At 50.3% G+C, this 20,678-nt stretch overlaps 1 protein-coding gene across 2 annotated transcripts in view; it reads left to right on the top strand.

Moving 5' to 3' along the window:
* The window catches only part of PIK3CD (phosphatidylinositol-4,5-bisphosphate 3-kinase catalytic subunit delta), a 628,820-nt gene that overhangs the window by 422,969 nt on the left and 185,173 nt on the right, over positions 1 to 20,678 (top strand). For both annotated transcript variants that reach the window (XM_078642291.1, XM_078642292.1), the window contains exon 17: positions 10,269 to 10,456. In XM_078642291.1, coding sequence (XP_078498417.1) covers positions 10,269 to 10,456 — 188 coding nt within the window. The remainder of the gene's footprint in view (positions 1 to 10,268; positions 10,457 to 20,678) is intronic.

Raw genomic sequence — 20,678 nt, 5'->3', positions numbered from 1 at the left:
TCCGCCATGTTGACTCGAATTTTTACCGTCTCATCTGTCCATCTGAACACCTCTTCCGGGGAGTCGAAGAACAGTGGACGCGACTTATAAATAACCCGCAGTCGCGCTGGGTAGAGCAAGGCATACTGTCGTTTAACACCACGAAGACGGGCCTTGGCCGCGAGGAAGGATTGTCTCTGCTGCTGCACCAACCGCATATAATCCGGGAAGATCAGGATAGTAGCATTGTTATGTGTGAGAGAGGCCTTCATCCTCGCCTGTCGCAGAATTGTGTCCCGATCAGAGTAGTTCAGAAATTTCGCAATTATCGGCCTCGGGCGTTCTCCGACTGGGGGCTTCTGCATCAGAGCCCGGTGGGCCCGCTCCACCACGAAGCAGCGGGACAGAGCGTCCGGTGGAAGCCAGCTCTCCAGCCACTGGACCAAGAAGCGCTCCACGTTATTGCCCTCACAGCCCTCTGGAAATCCCACAAAGCGCAGGTTGTTCCGCCTCGCCCGTCCTTCCGCATCCTCGACCCGCATGGCCAAGCCCTTCTGTATCTTTTCCATGGCTGCGACATTTTTTTTAAGCACGGACACATCGTCTTCCACTTCTGATATACGGGTCTCCGCGCCGGTGATCCTCTCAACCTCGTTCCTCAGATCTTGGCTGAGCAATGTCACATCCGCTCCCACGGCCCCGATCTTGGCGTCTAACATGTCCCTAGACTGCGTGATAGCTGCCAACAACGCCGCATTATCAGGCGCCGGAGTCTGTGAGCCCACAGCACCAGCCGCCTGGCCCGCCTGTGTAAACTTGTCGAGGGTTCCCTGTTTGATGCGGCCACCTCCTGCACGGTCCCCAGTCATCGTGGCTTCGGCCGATGATCCCCGCAGTACGCCTCTCCCCTCCTATATCCATCTCCACCGGCTTGCCAGAGGTCCACCAGGGCAGCCAGTAATACAGCGATACCGCCTCTATGAGCCACTGGTCACTTGGACTCAGTCCACAGAAGCACCAGCGCAGCCCCCCGGTCACTACAGCGCTGGACCAGCAGAGAGGGTTATGGGCGACCGCGCTGGGGACCCGGCCAGGAGATCAGAGCAGCTATCCCAGCGGGCCCCCGTACCTGCCCCACAGCACGAGACTCAAGATTCAGCAGTCCCACACCGGGGCCCGACCTGGCCCCCGAGTCCCACCGCCTGAGGAAGGAGCCCAGAACCAGGGGAATCGACACGGGGGGAGGGAGGGCCAAAGCACCCCACTGCACACCACCATCCTGCCCCGCTCACCACTGTCTGTAGGTGGTTGCCAATCGCACCTGGTAGTCTCCACAGCACTGCCAATGTCCCAGAAACGTGGTCCAAGCACAGCTCCAAGCTGTGATCACAGTCCGATAGACAATGGCACCCCATGCCTTTTCCTCGATGCAGGTCCTTCCTGCAATTCGTATTCCGCCTCAAAATGGAGGCAGCCTCGGAGCGGAGCTCCCACCAAGATCCACAGGAGCCGCCACGTCCAATGCACCTCCCTCGCCGTCCCGCTGCAGAGTCAGGATCGCAGGCGCGCTCAGCTCCGTCCGCGCCTGAGCGAGCAGCACTCCGCCTGCCGCCACCTCTCAGCCCCCGCAGTCTGTGCCAGTATGGTGTCGCCCGCCGGGCCTCACGAAAATCGAGGCCCCAGCTGCAGTCTCCGCAGGATGCGTAGGCCGCTCTGTGCCGCCCAAGCTCCACGCGTACCCGGGAGCCCGGAAAGTCGCCGCTGCTACCACCGGACAGTTCACCCGGTGCCGGCGACCCCACAGGCAAGAGAAGCGCCCTCACTGATGATTAGGGCCAGGATATCCCCCCAGGATATGTGGTGGCTGGTCGGAGCTCTTGCTCTACACGACCGCCATCATTGCGGGGTAAGCCACGCCCCCAAGTCCTAAAGTTTTAATTAGAAACCTCTTTATGAAATGTGGGTTACCCAGATCTAAACAATCCATGTACATATGGATAGTTTCGTATGTTTCAATATTTTATCAGCTGGCCAAAAAACGTTTGCATTTCAATATTTTTATCAGCTGGCCAACAAACGTTTGCCTTTCAAACCCAGAGCTCTTTTGACAAAAGAAGAAGTTGCTACTCCTACTTGGTTAACAAATGTCCCTGTCCTAAACACGTATAAAGCAGCTACACATTGGTATAGTTATACTTTTGTCGAATATTGCTGTCAGAACTCTGATTCTAGAAAGAACACAGTAATTGGAAAGGCTGCTCTGAGGAACCATTTTGGTAAGATATTTTTGCCTAGTGGTCAAAGAATCTTGATTCTCTTTTAAATTTGAGACTGCAAGGTTTTTTTGGGTGATGAGCTTGTTATTCTATTCTACTTTTATAACTAACAATGTCGATTGTACAATGCAAAAGTAATTTTTACTTGCATTTAATCCTAGTTGTGCATTGTAGGTGACAGGAAGTTATATGCAATCTTTCCTGCTCCCCAGACTTCTGTTTTCAACAGTGGGAAGGTCTTTACTTAACTTTACATTTGCACAAACTCCTCAAAAAGAACTGAGGCAGTTAGGCAACTGCCACTGCTAGACATGCTGAGATATGGAAGATGCTGACTTCATAAAGGACCAGTGGATGCTTTTAGCTTTTTCTTGCATTCTGCCTATGAAATTACCTTTTTTCCTTCCATTCAAGTATAATTCCATAAGATTTTCCTAAGCAGCAGTTCTGAGAATTAGTGCTTCCTTATTTATGAAAAAAGGGATTAGGAAAAACATGTAGCCTGTGTAGACTATGGAGGTTCTTTCTGTCATTGAAAATGGCAGAATCAATCAATCAATCAATCAAGAAATTTGTATAGCGCGCTACTCACCCGGAGGGTCTCAAGGCTCTTGGGGGAGAGGGGTCCGCTACTGCTCGAACAGCCAGGTCTTGAGTTGCTTCCTGAAGGAGAGGTGGTCTTGGGTAAGACGGAGGTGGATGGGGAGGGAGTTCCAGGTCTTGGCTGCCAGGTAGGAGAAGGATCTTCCTCCCATGGTGGCTCTTCGAATGCGTGGAACGGCGGCAAGGGCGTGGCTGGTCAATCGTAGCTGGCGGGTGGGAGTGTAGAAGGTCAGGCGGTTGTTCAGGTACCTGGGGCCCAGGTCGTGGAGGGCCTTGTGTGCGTGGGTGAGGAGACGGAACGTGATTCTCTTGTTGACAGGGAGCCAGTGCAGGTCTCTCGGGTGTCCGGAGATGTGGCTGTGTCGGGGGATGTCCAGGATGAGTCGTGCGGAGGTGTTCTGGATGTGTTGGAGTTTTTTCTGCAGTTTGGCTGTGGTTCCGGTGTAGAGGGTGTTTCCGTAGTCCAGTCGGCTGGTGACGAGTGCCTGGGTGACCGTCTTCCTGGTTTCGGTGGGGATCCAACTGAAGATCTTTCTGAGCATGCGTAGGAGGTTGAAACACGATGATGAGACGGCGTTGACTTGCCTGGTCATCGAGAGGGAGGAGTCCAGGATGAAGCCCAGGTTGCGTGCGTGGTCCGTTGGTTTGGGTGCGCTGCCCAGGGCAGGGGGCCACCAGGAGTCGTCCCAGGCAGAGGGTGATGATTCCAGGATGAGGACTTCCGTTTTTTCTGAGTTCAGTTTCAGGCGCCTGTTCTTCATCCACTCGGCTACGTCTTTCATCCCTTCATGTAGGGTTGGTTCTGGCGGTGGCGGGGTCATTGGTGAGGGAGAGGATCAGCTGGGTGTCGTCGGCGTAGGAGATGATGTTGAGGTTGTGTTGGCGTGATGGCCGCGAGGGGGCTCATGTAGACGTTGAAGAGGGTGGGGCTGAGTGATGATCCTTTTGGTACACCGCAGATGACTTCGGTGGCCTTGGATCTGAACGGGGGGAGGCAGACTCTCTGGGTTCTTCCGGCGAGGAACGAGATGATCCACTCCAGTGCCTTCTCTTGGATTCCGACGTTGCTGAGGCGTTGTACTAGGGTGCGGTGGCAGACAGTGTCGAACGCTGCGGAGAGGTTCAGGAGGATGAGGGCCGCTGTTTCCCCGTTGTCGAGCAGGGTTCGGATGTCGTCAGTGGCTGCGATGAGGGCGGTCTCGGTGCTGTGGTTGGCTCGGAATCCGGACTGTGAGTGGTCGAGGGATCCGTTCGTCTCGAGGAAGGCGGCAAGCTGTCTGTTGACGGTCTTCTCGATAACTTTGGCAGGAAACGGGAGGAGCGAGATGGGGCGGTAGTTCTTGAGGTCTGTGGGGTCTGCTGATGGTTTCTTCAGGAGGGCGCTGAGTTCGGCATGCTTCCAGCTCTTCGGGAAGGTGGCGGTGTTGAAGGAGCAGTTGATGATGTCCTGGAGTTGGGGTGCGGTGACGGAGTCGGCCTTGTTGAAGACGTGGTGGGGGCATGGGTCGGTTGGCGTTCCGGAGTGGATGGTGTTCATCGTGTGGATGGTGTCTTCGGTGCTGACCGGCGTCCAGGCGCGGAGGGTGGTGGTGGGGGTCCTTGGTTCTGTGGTTGGGTGCGTGGTCTGTTCGTCGAAGCTGTTGTGTATGTCTGCGATCTTGCTGTGGAAGAACAAGGCGAGTGAGTCGCAGAGGTCTTGTGAGGGAGTGATGTCGTTGTTTCCGGCGCTGGGGTTGGAGAGCTCTTTGACGATGATGAAGAGTTCCTTGCTGTTGTGTGCATTGTTGTCTAGTCGATCCTTGAATGCTGACTTCTTGGTGGTGTGGATCAGCTGGTGGTGTTTGCGGGTGGCGTGCTTCAGGGCGGTCATGTTGTCTGTAGTCGGGTTTTTTCGCCAGGCTTTCTCAAGGGTACGGCAGTTCTTCTTGGAGTTCTTGAGGTCGTCGTTGAACCAGGAGGCTTTCTTGCTTCCGGGCCTGCTAGGATGGTTTTTCAGGGGTGCGAGGTCGACAGCGCAGTTGGTGATCCACTGAGTAAGGTTGTTGGCTGCTTGGTTGGGGTCCGTTGATCTGGCTGGAGGGTTCTGGTTCAGTGATGTGGTGAGCTGGTCGGTGGTGATCTTATTCCAGCTCCTGCGGGGAACCTGTTGCGGGTGATGGTGTTTCGTGGTCCTTCTGAAGCTGAAGTGGATGCAGCTGTGGTCTGTCCAGTGGAGTCCGGTGGAGTGGCTGAAGGAGATGTACTTGCTGGAGGAGAAGACTGGGTCAAGCGTGTGGCCGGCGTATTGGGTGGGGGTGTTCACCAGTTGCTTGAGTCCGAGGTTGGCGAGGTTGTCCAGCAGGGTGGTGGTGTTGTTGTCGTTGTTGTTCTCCAGGTGGAAGTTGAGGTCCCCTAGGAGGATGTAGTCAGCGGAGGGGAGGGCGTGTGGGCTGATGAAGTCACGTCTGGAGATGTGGTGTCGAGCAGGTTCCAGAGTTCCACGGAGTGTCTGTGGACGGAGCGGGTGTTGAGCAGGATGCACTTCAGGTGGTTGCTGTTGGTGCTCGGCTTGGCGGGTGCGGTGCAGGTCCGGATGCAGGAGAACTCGCAGGATTGGCAGGCGAAGGGTCCGTGGGTGCGTCCTGGGGTGGCTTGTTGGCAGCCGGGGGTCCGGCCGGTGTTGAGTGCGTTGAGGGTGACCGCGTCGTACGTCCGGCGATTGGGATGGCATCTGCGGGGGCCAGGGGGTCGGGCGCGGTCCAGGCGCAGACGGGCTTGCCTTTGGCACGCCTTCGGCGCGCCCGCTGCGCGCACGCGCGGAGTCTGCCATAAATGGAGAGTGGGGGGGGGCGGGAGGAGGGAGGAGCAGCTGGGAGGCGGGAGCGGGGTGGCGAGTGGGGAGAGGAGCGGTGCGGTGATGCTGGAGGGAACGGAGGTGGGGCCGCGGGGGAGCAGCGGCAGGGAGCGGGGTGGAGCAGCGGCAGAAAGACGGCGGAGGGGGCACAAAAACAATCTGGGGCACAACAGTGGACAATAGCAACAATATCAGGCACAATACTGGAGAACGAGGTCAGGGGGCAGATACAATACTGGCGCAACACTGGGGAGCGAGAACAGGGGCACAACGGATGACGATGCAAACGATAAAACAATTACAGGCACAATACTGCACAATACAGGTCAGGGGGGGGCAGGGGGCAGATACAATACTGGCGCAACACTGGGGAGCGAGAACAGGGGCACAACAGATGATGATGCAAACGATAAAACAATTACAGGCACAATACAGGTCGGGGGCAGGGGGCAGATACAATACTGGCGCAACACTGGGGAGCGAGAACAGGGGCAAAACAGATGACGATGCAAACGATAAAACAATTACAGGCACAATACTGCACAATACAGGCCAGGGGGGGCAGATACAATACTGGCAGCGGCGGCAGCAAGCGGATACCGGGCACACTCAGGATGGGCCACGCGGCGGGAGGAGCGACCGGCTCTGACCAGGTCAGGTCAGGTCACAGCTCCCCGCCTCGCAGACACCACCTTTTGTATCCCGTGGGAGGGAGGAGCAGCTGGGAGGCGGGAGCGGGGTGGCGAGAGGGGAGTGGTGCGGTGATGCTGGAGGGAACGGGGGTGGGGCCGCGGGGGAGCAGCGGCAGGGAGCGGGGTGGAGCAGCGGCAGAAAGACGGTGGAGGGGGCACAACAGTGGACGATAACAACAATATCAGACACAATACTGGAGAACGAGGTCAGGGGGCAGATACAATACTGGCGCAACACTGGGGAGCGAGAACAAGGACACAACAGATGACGATGCAAACGATAAAACAATTACAGGCACAATACTGCACAATACAGGTCAGGGGGGCAGATACAATACTGGCAGCGGCAGCAAGCGGATACCGGGCACACTCAGGATGGGCCACGCGGCAGGAGGAGCGACCGGCTCTGACCAGGTCAGGTCAGGTCACAGCTCCCCGCCTCGCAGACACCACCTTTTGTATCCCGTGGGAGGGAGGAGCAGCTGGGAGGCGGGAGCGGGGTGGCGAGTGGGGAGGGGAGCGGTGCGGTGATGCTGGAGGGAACGGGGGTGGGGCCGCGGGGGAGCAGTGGCAGGGAGCGGGGTGGAGCAGCGGCAGAAAGACGGCGGAGGGGGCACAAAAACAATCTGGGGCACAACAGTGGACGATAACAACAATATCAGGCACAATACTGGAGAACGAGGTCAGGGGGCAGATATAATACTGGCGCAACACTGGGGAGCGAGAACAGGGGCACAACAGATGACGATGCAAACGATAAAACAATTATAGGCACAATACTGCACAATACAGGTCAGGGGGGGCAGGGGGCAGATACAATACTGGCGCAACACTGGGGAGCGAGAACAGGGGCACAACAGATGACGATGCAAACGATAAAACAATTTCAGGCACAATACTGCACAATACAGGTCAGGGGGGTCAGGGGGCAGATACAATACTGGCAACGGCAGCGGCGGCAGCAATCGGATACCGGGCACACTCAGGATGGGCCACGCGGCGGGAGGAGCGACCGGCTCTGACCAGGTCAGGTCAGGTCACAGCTCCCCGCCTCGCAGACACCACCTTTTGTATCCCGTGGGAGGGAGGAGCAGCTGGGAGGCGGGAGCGGGGTGGCGAGTGGGGAGGGGAGCGGTGCGGTGATGCTGGAGGGAACGGGGGTGGGGCCGCGGGAGAGCAGCGGCAGGGAGCGGGGTGGAGCAGCGGCAGAAAGACGGCGGAGGGGGCATAAAAACAATCTGGGGCACAACAGTGGACGATAACAACAATATCAGGCACAATACTGGAGAACGAGGTCAGGGGGCAGATACAATACTGGCGCAACACTGGGGAGCGAGAACAGGGGCACAACAGATGACGATGCAAACGATAAAACAATTACAGGCACAATACTGCAAAATACAGGTCAGGGGGGCAGGGGGCAGATACAATACTGTCGCAACACTGGGGAGCGAGAACAGGGGCACAACAGATGACGATGCAAACGATAAAACAATTACAGGCACAATACTGCACAATAGAGGTCAGGGGGGGCAGGGGGCAGATACAATACTGGCGCAACACTGGGGAGCGAGAACAGGGGCACAACAGATGACGATGCAAACGATAAAACAATTACAGGCACAATACAGGTCAGGGGGGGCAGGGGGCAGATACAATACTGGCGCAACACTGGGGAGCGAGAACAGGGGCACAACAGATGACGATGCAAACGATAAAACAATTACAGGCACAATACTGCACAATACAGGTCAGGGGGGGCAGGGGGCAGATACAATACTGGCAGCGGCGGCAGCAAGCGGATACCGGGCACACTCAGGATGGGCCACACAGCGGGAGGAGCGACCGGCTCTGACCAGGTCAGGTCAGGCCAGGACCTTTCAGATAAGTACACATCCTGTCATATGGAATTGAAGTGTTCGGTAATCCCTGCATGCCAGCGTAAATATATCCTAGGTTTATGACTTCAATGAAGATCCCTGTGATGTAGAACTAGGATTAGAAGCAAGTAGAATTTCCTTGTCTTCCATTCCGCCATGTTTTAAGCTACAAACTACAACTTCAAATGTGCAGTTCTAACTGCACATTTACCTTGGCAATATGCTGGTAGTAATTTTTGAAGAGTTACTTGCAGGTCTTTATTAAAACTTTGATATTATGGCAAACCACTTCCCAAGATATCTATCCCAGTCAGTTTGGAAGGTGGGAGAGCATAGCAGAGGGAAAGAAAAAAACAAGGCCATTGGGGATTCTGGTGTCCTTGGTAATTGAACCTGTTGTTGTCAGCTCTTTCTTTTTTTAATCCATTCAGTGGAGCTGAAAGGACATTGCATAGTTTAGTTTTTAGAAACTGCCTTACTTTTAAATGTCTAGGGCAGACCCACTTAGTTAGATCAGCTCTGCCTCTGTTTCGGACATTGAAATAAGGTCAACCTTCTAAACAAGGTATTACCTGAGGGATTGCAGCTGCTAATATATTCTGCCACGACAAAGCCAACCAGTCACTGGCAGACAAAATCAGAGTACGTTGCATAAGAAGTGTAGCTGAACTGCACCATGGAGTTCTGGGATTCCAGTGGTGGATATTTCTAGAGTTGCCACTGTCACATATTGACAAAGCACTACTATCTGAACATACTCTCAGCAAGGAATCCTATACTCACCATTTGGCTGGACTATGGGAACACAGTCTACACGAAGCAACTCACTAGAAGACTACAAACCACCTAAAAATTGGCAACCAGACTCATCCTCAATCTCCTACACAAAACACTTGCATAACAACACACCTCAGGGAACTACACTGGCTTCCGATACACACATGTGCTCAATTTAAAGCCTCACACATGGCACGAGACAATTCATGCCCCTTTTACTTGAACATTCGTATTTTCTTCCATCAACCATCCAGACACCTCTGCTCTGCAGGACTCTTACTAGCAGATATATTATTCACACCTAGAGCCGGATCAAGAGGATAAGCATTCTCTTACTGTGCTCCTAAAGCGTGGAACAACCTCTCACTCCACCTCAGAGCCTCATCCTCCTCTATTCTTGAATTCTGAAAGAAGCTGAAGACCTGGCATTTCACGTAACCAATCTACAATAGGCAGGACTAGGCACACGCACTTGCCCTCACAGGAGATAGTGTGCTTTATAACCGCTTAACCGCGGTGCAAATTCTCCCGCAGAGCAGGAGAATGAATGAGTGGGTGGGGCTGCATCGGCCAACGGCCGTGCGCAGCACCAGCGAGGTAGTGCACGCGACGGCCCGGGCTGACGCGAGAACAGAACGGAATAAATACGCCTAGCATAACTTTGCAGCCTTTTTCTCAAAGATGAACCTTGTTCTTGCTCCTTCCTTTATTTGAAAAATGTTGATACTGCTTGCTATTCTGATTCAAGCATCTGAATCAATGAAAGGCCCAATGCTTGAGAAGAAATAAGTTACCTTACCTGTAACTACAGTTTTCCACGATTTGTATCTTTCATATATCACATGACTCTCCCTCCTCTGATATTTAACTTCTCTTTTTTCCTGTTCACACTAGTATTCTGAAATCTGAGCTATAGTGGCCTGTGGCAGAGTGAATTTTAGAAAACTTCCTGCTGATTGATTGGAGCTGAACCACTAAACCATTACTCTTGGTTCAGTTCTTTTTTATGGCACATTGTTGTTTGGACTGCTATTGCTCAATGCTTCCACTTTGACAATGGGGAATGATTAAAGCATGTGAATCCATGAAAGATAACAATGCTGGAGAACTGTAGTTACAGGTATTTAATATTTGTTTTCCTGATTTCTGGTATTTACTCCGAATGCTTCACCGGACTATTTCTTTCTCCTGTTTAAGCTTCTGAAGATGTTATTTGCCTCTTCCACAGATGGAAGCTCTTACGAAGATGAGGGCCCTGAATGACCTTGTCAAACTGAACTCCCAGAAAGTCACAAAAGCCCAGCTTAAGGAGGTGAAGGAGGCGATGCATTTGTGCATGAAGCAGGAGAACTACCTCGAGGCCCTCTGCAAGATCCAGTCTCCCCTGAATCCCAGTGTGCTTCTGGAGAATGTGTGGTAGGTGTGCACTGGACAACACATATTAATCTTACCTGCCCAGTCCAAGCAATGTGGGGGACTAGGCCAATACATTTTGACCCAACGACCCAGTGTGATTTTTGAAAATGGTGTGTTAGTTATACAGGTGAAACCACATCTACGCTCCGTTCGACTGCCGAGCAAGAAAGATAACTTTTCAGGTGCCCCTAAGTCTAAGATGTTATGGCAGGCACGTATGGGGAAACCACAATAGCCTTTCTTGTATGTTCAGAACATGGGAGAAATCTGTTGTTTCCGCATGTCCTTACAATGTTATGTTATGTTAAAAAGTTATATACCGCGCTCGGTCACCAAACGGTTTCATGGCGCTCATAACAGATGTAGGATGAGGGAGGCGAGTGTTATTCAAAAGCAGACTGGAAAAGGTAGGTTTTTAACATTTTACGGAATCCTTCATAGGTAGGGCAATGTCGAAGAGCGGACGGGAGGGAGTTCCAGGTCTTGGGGGCACAAAGGGAAAAACAGGAGCCGCCATGTTTTTTCCGTTTGATTTTTGGGACAACCAACAAATTGTGGCCAGAAGAGCGAAGGTCTCTAGAGGGAACATAACATGTCAATCTAGAAGAGATAAAAATAGGGGCAAGGTCAGAGAGGGCTTTGAAAATTGTGCAACCCAATTTAAAACTACAGCGCTGAGCTACTGGGAGCCAATGAAGGCTTCGCAGTAGTGGCGAGACATGCTGGTGTCGTGGTTGTTGGTAAACCAGGCGGGCTGCCTGATTTTGCACAAGTTGCAATCTGTGAAGAAGGTATGCAGGGATACCGGCGTACAGAGTATTAGCGTAGTCAATTCTCGACGTGACTAGGGCCATGATGACAAGGATCAGTGCGTCTCTGGTAAAGAATCTACAGATTTTACGTATCCTGCGTAGATGGAAAAAGCAGGATGACGTGACTGCACCGATCTGGGGCCCCATGGATAAGTCGCTGGAGATGACTACGCCAAGACTCTTCACAGATTTAGCGGGGCAAGGAGGAAGCCCAAGTGAGGGAGGCCAGAAGCTGTCATTCCATGGGTTGGCTACTCCACCCACCAGGACAATCTCCGTCTTAGTGGGGTTCAATTTAAGTTGGCTATGACACATCCATTCCGAGATCTCGAGCATGGTAGACTGAAAAATGATACGAGAGGAGGGGGAGGTATCAATGGGAAAAATTAACTGTAAATCGTCTGCATAATTAAAGGTGGTAACAGTAGAGTTATGCAGGGAGAAAATCAGAGGTTGCATATATAAATTAAATAATAAAGGAGATAAGGCGGAGCCCTGAGGGACACCGCAGGACAAAGGGGAGTAAGAGGCAGAAAAGGTAGACAGGTGCACTGCCTGGAAACGGCCTTCCAGAAAGGCCCGAATCCATTCCAAGGCCATGCCCCGAATGCCGGCGTTCCTGACACGGTCGATCAAAATAGCATGATCGACCGTGTCAAAAGCCGCCGACAGGTCCAACAGGACAAGAGCCTGGGAGATGTTGTTATCGGCACCCCTTCTGAGGGTGTCCATGACCGCCACGATGACAGACTCGGTGGAATGGAGAGGGCGGAATCCCGCTTGCTGGGCCTCCAAGAAGGATGAGGACTCAATGAAGGCACTCAGGCAGCGGGTGACATAAGTTTCCAAGATTTTCCCCAAATAGGGGAGAAGAGAGATAGGTCTATAGTTACTCAAAACCGTTGGATCAGCATTGGCCTTCTTTAAGATGGGTGTCACCACAGCCCGTTTGAAAGAGTCTGGAACCACCCCAGTGGCCAATGAGTTGTTAAGTAGGGCCAGGGGGGGGCCAGGACAGGCCAGAAAGACTTCACTGACAAACCCTTGTAGAATGTGTGGTATGTGTGCATTAGTTACAATAGTTCAGCTCACTCAGTGTCTGGATGAACAGGGTAGATCCCAGGCCAATAACCTCAAAATAGATATGTGATCCTGGATCATCGGTGGTAGATAATCAACAGATAGCTCTCCTAAACCCCCCTCGTCAGCAACATTCCCGTATGAAACCTTTCTGATTCTCCCCACCTACCTGTGATTCTGATTGCTAGCTTCCTGTCTAAATGCACTCTGAGCAGAGGTGAAAAATTGCGCGCACAGTCTGAATCCTAGTGCGATTCTGTATCACAAATGCTTGCATAATAACCCTAGTAACAAAACAGAGTGAGGCTCCAATCAGCAAGGCTGAGCCCAATCAAGTAGAACAACAAGAGAAATGCCAATGCTGATATCTAAATTTAAACCCTCGGGTCTGCCATGTTGCTTGTTTTTGCTAATTAATGTGTTTGCAATTCCTTTGGTGGCAACCATACACCTAAATTTGGTTGTGTATAGGTTTTCTTGAATGAATTGAAAACAATGCTTTGATTTGTATATGGTGTATTTTAAATTCATTGTACTGTAGATATTGTTGTTGGCAGACTCTTTTCTCCTCATCTGGTTTATCCATTCTCCACTTGAGTGAGTTTTTGTTTGTATGGATGTATGAGGTATGATTGTGAAACGCCTGAGTAATGTATAATGAAGGAATGTGTGATTTTTGTTTATGTTTAGTGTCCATTTCCACTGTCGGTTTATAATTTAATTGTGATCCCTGTTTGAATTTCAAATGACCTTTTAGAGAAGATTGGTTGAAATAAAGAGCTATTAAATAGCATTTGGTTGCATTGTACATTCGCCTTTGCAGTCCAGGAAACTTGGGGTTTAAATTTAGATATCAGCATTGGCATTTCTCTTGTTGTTCTGCATATTAACCCTGCCATCTTTGGTTTGTGCCAAGCCCATGAGCGACTGTTCTGACCAACCCCCGCCCCCCGATATTCTCTGCTTAAACGCTAAATCTAAAGAACAATGATTGATTCAACCCAGATCTGTGACTGGGGGTGAGTGTCTGAAAAGATTCAGCGCTCTGTCCATCGTCTCCTTGTGTTTGCTTTCTTTGCCCTAAGTTGGCAGGGTATGCCCAGACGTGCGTCCCTTGCTCACTTTGCCACTGGATTCAAGCTAGCCTTGCTGATGACAGCTATTTGCCAGAAACCGGTCCCAGGATGCTTGTTTCCGGTCCAGGGAAGACATGGCTTGGCAGTTCTGGCTGGACTGTACCCATTAAGCACAGGGTCAAGACTGATTTGCATATGGCTGTGTCTGAACTGGGGTGGCAAAGTGAAGTAAAGAACGATGATGGATTCAACCCAGATCTGTGACTGGGGGTGAGTGTCTGAAAAGTTTCAGCGCTCCGTTGATCATCTCCTTGTGTTTGCTTTGCAGAATAACCCTCCCATATTTGGTTTGTGTCAAGCCGAAGAGCAACTGTTTGACCACCCCTGCCCCTGGATATTCTCTGCTTAGCTCAGCATGATTTTATAGATATGTTGTAGTTATGCACCTGTGTCATGCACTGATTATTACTACCCAGTCTTCACAGTCTGTGGCAAGCATAGGTGAGACTTCCCAAAGCCCTTAGGTGAGTGAGCATAATGTGTTGCTCATGCCATTATGTGGTGTATTTGTGGATTCTTACATAGGTGAATGATTTGATGGAGACTTTCTTTGCAGGTTAGTAGTTAATTTGGGTTTTCTTATTCACGTTCTTTTCTTCACTTGGGTTTGAAATGATGTAGGGAATTATTTGACATGCCTTTCGACCTGTTCCTTTGATGTTGTTTAGAGTATATTTGATTATATTTTTCCAAGACTTTTAATTTACAGCATAGGGGACTTTAAAAAAAATGTTTTTAACTTTTATTTGTTATTTGAAATCATTACATTGTGAAACATGTCCAGAGTTAGCACATCAAAAAATTAATGGACATCGATTATCCTTTTCAGAGCACAATCTATCTCCAGCATCTTACATAGAGCAGTACATTTGTATACAGAGTGACAACACAGGATAGACACAAACAGTAGTTTAGCGACATGTTTGAGCCATCCCAAGGCCGCAATTTATACACAGTCATTTACACATTATCTTTCCCCTTTACTGATGCTAGATTCCTTCTCCTCCAATAAGTGCAACAATTTTTGCGTGTATGTAGCATAAGAGCAGAGAAAAAAAAACCAAAAATAGCCAATTACTTAAGCATGTCTCCTATTGATCATGTGTCAGGGAGGTCGTGGTAGTCGTGTCTACGGAGCCCTGCGAGAGGAGGTATCCTTGTAGCGGCCCCCATATGTCCATAGGTCTAGAAGCTTGTGACAGCAGTTCAGCATATGTGGAAGTCTGTTCTTGGCAATACACTAGGTCTGCTATCCATTCCTTAAATTTTGGGGTTTGGCCTCTCCCCCACCTACATGCCACCCTCCGTTTTGCCAATAAAAGCTCTATAGCTGTAAATTTCCTGTACGTTTTAGGTATCTGTGCTGTGTGCCCAAGAAGCGCCAGCAGTGGGTCCCTCTTCAGTTCATCATCGACCATCTGTTCCAGCGCCGCAAACACCTGTTCCCAGTACTCTTGTATTCTCGTGCACTCCCAAGCCAAATGCAGGAAACCCGTCCCCGGCTGTTAACATCGCTCACATCTGTCATTATCAGTCAACTTGAATCGAAGTTTCTTTATCAGGGTATAATATAGGCGGTGTAGATACATATAGGGTATCACTCTCAGCCTGCAGCTAGCCGAGAACTAGGCCGTCTGCATGCAGCAGTGTTGCCACTGGTCATCAGTTATATCTTGCCCAAAATCCTCCCCCCAGTGTAGCCTAGCTGGGCTAGTACTTTCCACTCTGTGCATACGTATAGTACTATATAGGCCTGACACTAGGTGTTTTCCATCAGTGGATCCCAATAGTAGGTGCAATGGCATCAGGCATTCTGGCTCCTGTGGGAAGTCGGGAAGGATCGATCGCATTCCTTGCCTCAGTCGTACACATAGGAATACATCCAGTGGTGTGTGTCCTACTCCCTGCATGAAGTGTTCTAGTGTGCGAAATATTCCCTCCTGAAAAAGGCCTCCCCACGTGTTAATATTAGCCTGCTTACATAAGTCTAGGAATCCTTTTTCCTGTAATAGGGATAGACTAGGATGATATGACAGTGGTAACCTAGGGGAATAGAGAAGGGGCAAGTCAAGGATTGACGTTATCCGGTTCCATGCATCGACTGTGCCAGTTACGGTAGTGGGTGGTGTCACGTGTGTGTGTGCATGGCCGTGTATCAGTCCATTCAGCGGTATTGGATCTGCGAACCAGTCCTCCACCGACACTTGCGGCGTATAGCTAGGAGGATGCACCCAGAAGTTGGCATAATGCGCCTGAGCACTCAAAAAATAGACCTCAAAGTCAGTGACATCGAAGCCCCCCCTCCCCTCCCCCCCTGGTCGTACGGCCTGGTTATCGTTGACCATTTAAGTCTCTGTCCCCCCCCCCCCCCCCCCCCCCCCCAGAGCAATCTAATGCGTTTGGAACACAATGTGGTGTAGAAAAAGCTCCCAGGATGATAGGGAACATTAAGAAATAAATAGAAAAACTGCTGGAGTATTATCATTTTAATGAGCAATGCCTGCCCTGCCAACAAGAGGGGCAACGATATCCATCATGTAATATTGGTAGTTAACCGGGTAATGGCCGTGCCGTAGTTCGCTCTTATGGTCTCTTCCCTGTCTCTGGTAATTTGTACGCCGAGATATCGTAAGTCTACGTATGACACCATTCTAGCGGGAAGTCAAGTTGGAATTGAATCACTGCTGGTGTAAGCGGAAATACTTGGGATTTCCCCCTATTAATGTTAACGCCAGATAACCTGCCAAATGTTATAAACTCCCGCAACAGAGGGTTAATGTTGTCCTGGGGATCTCTGATGTATAGCGTTATATCATCTGCATAGAGTGATATTAATATTTGGCGTAGACAGCAGCGGAATGCTTTATCTTGATGAACTTGACGCAACCTGGAGGCTAAGGGTTCCACAGCGATAGCAAACAAGAGTGGGGAAAGTGGGCACCCCTGACATGTGCCTCTGGAGATTGTAAGCTGCCGGGACAAATGGCCATTAATCAATATCCTGGCTGTGGGTTGATGATACAGTAATTTAAGCCATGATAGATACAAGAGCGGGAACCTCATCCTCTGCAAGACCCCGAACAAGTAGTCCCACTCCAATGAATCAAACGCCTTGGGTCATCAAGAAACACCGCAGTGAGTGGGAATTCAGGCGCTACTGTCTGGATCAAGGACAACAAGGTTCTGAAGTTGTGTGGGGTTGCCCTACCCGGCACATATCCTGACTGATCAGGAAGTATGAGTTTGTCCATTGGTAGGGACAGCCGATTAGCCAATATTTTTGCTAACATTTTTGTGTCACAATTCATCAGTGACAATGGCCGATAGAAGTCGCAAGATGTAGGGGGTTTCTCCGGTTTCAGCAGGGATGTGACTATGGCTTCTCTCATCGAGGGGGGGAAGTATTCCTACCTCTAGGGATTCCTCACATACTTCTTTCAATACTGGTGCCATAATATCAATGTAGCTTTTATAAAATTCAGTTGGTAGGCCGTCTGAACCAGGCGCTTTCCTGTTTATTTTTTTCTAAAACAGATTTTATTTGTCTTGAGCATATATAATGCATAGCTCCGGAGCCCGGAGTCGTCTGCACACATTAATACATCAACAGTATAATCCTAGACATTTTGTTCCTAAATCAACAACCCCCCCGCCCCCACCCTCCGTTTGTGCCAACGTTGCCACCTATATACACGGACAAATCTTAATATTACATGCCCAGTCCAGCGGAACACTCCCTCCTATCCACACATGTGCCACCAGTCAAATTGTTGGAAGGGTAGTCCTCTCAGGCGGCGGGTCCAGGTCCAACCCTCTATAATCCGCCCATCTCTTCCAGATCTTAAAATGCTTGCGAGGGCACCCCCTGGCCATAAACACAGGTTGCTCAAGACCCATACAGAAGTCCATCCCGTGTTTCCAGGTCGCTAACGGCGGAACTTGAGGCGCCTTCCACGCCCTGGCGATGTCTCTCTTTACCAGCGTAAGGCCCAACAATAGTAGATGGCGCTTGTACCTATTGCCCCCTATCCCCTCCCTCACATGCAACAGAGCTAGTTTCGGTGTACGTGGGAGCCCCCACCACAAGACTTCTGACATACAGGCAAACACCCCTCTCCAGAACCTTTGCAGCCCCGAGCACCCCCAGACCGTGTGCATTAGTGGAAAAAAATGAAAAAGATTTTTATTGTTTCAGTTAATTAAAACCACAACAATACATTTTAAAGGAATCGACTAATGTGTTTAAAATTTCTTAATATATATATACAATCTCGGTTAATTTATTCTATAACACTCTCCGTCTAATACCGAGTTTGTTATTTAAAATCGAATGAAGTGTAGTTAAAATGCAGTCTGTCTAGCTTAATTTTGAAGTTCCTGATTTTTCCTCTTTCATGTTACGGAGAGCTCTCTCCCCGAGCTACCACAATTTTGTTATCCTTTTGTTGACAGGGTGCCATGGTGTATTTTAGCGCTTGGGAGTGGGCTGCAAGGAACTTTAGTAATAGGCAGTTCAATCGCGTGTCTGCTGGGTTCAGGGTTGCCATAATTGCAGATCTGCACGTTCTTATACCCCGCTCGTTCATAGACTTTTTTAAAAGGGAGCTACGAGCTTGGGCTAGATTCGGGCAGATGCAGACAAGATGAATAAAGTCCTCGTTGCACCTCCCGCATAGTCTGCAAATTTTTGGTCCATTGTGCACCCAGATTGGTTGGTCCATAATCGATGGAAATATCCCCAAACTGAGTCTCATTAATTTCTGTTTTCTGTGAGCTGGAAATGTGATTGTTAGGTATGGGGCTGCCACAAGTGTTTTGTAATTTGATATGACCATCCATGCGTGTTTTCTGGTACTAAACGTGGCTATGTCAAGTAAGAGAGAGTGGAATTTTGTCGACTTGTTTATAGCCCGTTTGAGCGCCGGGTAAGGCAGGTTAAGTTCCCAAAGTTTTCTTGTTCCAGTCTCAGTTATGGAGTTTTCAAGATACTGATTGTATGGGGATTTAGTGTCGGATCAAATTTCTTCCCATAGTGCTTGGTGCAATTCCGAGGCTGACGTGTTCTGTTTCAGTGTATACCAGTACTTAATACTTGCGTATTTTCTTCCCACTGTTTCATTTACTGTTCCAAATTCTAACCTCGTCTGAGCTGGTGAGGCTCCCTGTTGTATTTGGAAGATAGATTTGAAGATGGCTGTCTGCGTTTTGTTAAGCAGATCCGCATCTTTCCCATGCAATCCTACACTGCCGTATGACAGGGTTGGTAGAACTTTTGCTTTTATTGTTGCCAGTAGAGGTTTGCATGATGGCCCCGTGAGCTTTTTGGCCAAAGATCTAAAAGCAAATGAGAGTGAATTTGATCTCTGAGTGATGTATGACATTTGCTGCTGATGGCTTTGTCGATTATCGAAGTAGAAGCCAAAGTACTTGAAGTTGGACACGGCCTCTAGCTTTGTTCCCTCCAGGTAGATGTGTGTACTGGCTGTCCGCCGCCTGGTGATAAGCATTGTTTTAGTTTTTGTTGTGTTTATCTCCAGGTTGTTATTGGTTATAAATTCTGCCAGCCCTACTAGTAACGTTTGGATGCCAATCTTCGTTAGATTCAACAATACCACATCGTCTGCATAGGATAGATGAGTTAGAGGAAGGGAGCCAAGTTTAGGTGGATGGGATGGGATCTTATTTAGACTTGATGTTAGGTCTGCCATAAAAAGGTTAAAAAGATGGAGGGCTAGGACACAACCCTGCTTGAGGCCTTTGCTGGTATTGATTTTTCTGGAGAGCAGTGTTCCATTCCCCAATTTAACTTTCATCCAAGTATTGGAATAAATGAGTAAAATTCCTCTCAGGAGTGTGCATTAGTGTACCCTCTTCCACCCCACAACGAAGGCAATCAGGTGAGCTGATCATGCCCGCCCTCCAGAGGCGCTCTCTGGTGAAGTATGTGCGTTGCAGATATTTAAATTGGATCAGGCGTAAGCGCGTGGAGATTGCGGCACCCCTTGGACTAGCTAATGCCTCTGCCCAGTCCTCCTCCTCTAAGTCCCCAACGTCTCCTCCCCATGCAGCCCTAAGTCTGTGGAGGTCGGTGGAGCAGTGGTGCACCAGGGTTTGATAGATGCATGAAATTCTTTTGTCTAGGAGCTCACCCATAAAAACCTTGGCCTCAAGAGGACTAAATTCAGGGAGAGACCCCAAGTCAGTCAGGTAGGGCAGCAGCGCGTGTCTAAACTGCAAGTATTTAAAGAATTGGGAACGTGGCATCCCGTATTCCTCCTGTAAATTCTGAAAGGACTTCAGGGTACCTCCTGTCATGACATCGCCTAAGGAAGAAATCCCTATCGCGTCCCAGCCCTCGAACCCCCGCAGGGTTCTCAGATCAGGAAATCGACCATTGTGCCAAAGGGGAGTCTCCTGAGTCCGCACGTTCCACCACCCCATCCTACCCAGTGCTTGCTTCCAAACATAAAAGACCACCTGTGTGACAGACGTAAGACACTTCCGGCGCGGAGCGGAGTATAACAGGGTGTGTACAGACTCAGATCCCATTAAGTGCCACTCCACGGCATAGGCCGGGTCTCCCCGATCCCCATTCCACCACTCATTGAGCACCAGCAGGTGCGCCGCCTGGTAATAGGAGAGAACGTCCGACGTAGCAAGCCCCCGTGTAGGTGGATAAAAGCATGTTCGCAAGGCCACCCGTGCAGTCCCCCCCTCCCACAAAAATCCACCCAACACCGAATTGACCTGCTGAAACCATCGGGCGGAATCCTGAAGGGATGATTTTGTAGTTGGTACACTAAGCGGGGAAGCGCCACCATTTTAAAAATAGTTGATCTGCCATAGATCGTTAAAAGCATGCGAGACCAAACCTTCAAGTCTTCGCGCACGCGGTCCCATACCGGAGTATGGTTGCGGTCGCGGGAGGCATTCGCCTCTTCCGACAAGTACACCCCCAGATATTTCATCCCATCGGTAGCGAGCTGCAAGCCAGAAGCCCAGCTGCCCACCCGCCCCCGGCTTCCCAGGAACCACAGCGTTGATTTACTAGGTCTGTAATGAAAAACAGGACGTCATCGGCATATAGTGCTATTTTGTCGGTGAGACCTGGTGCCCACCTAAAACCTTTGAGTTGGGCATCTATGCGGACGCACGCCGCCAAGCGCTCCATGTCGAGCGCGACAAGATAAGGGG

Source organism: Lissotriton helveticus, chromosome 5_1, assembly GCF_964261635.1.
Source record: "Lissotriton helveticus chromosome 5_1, aLisHel1.1, whole genome shotgun sequence".
Classification (NCBI taxonomy): Eukaryota; Metazoa; Chordata; class Amphibia; order Caudata; family Salamandridae; genus Lissotriton; species Lissotriton helveticus.
Note: the sequence above shows the minus strand (reverse complement) of the source record. Positions and strands in the feature narration are given on the sequence as shown.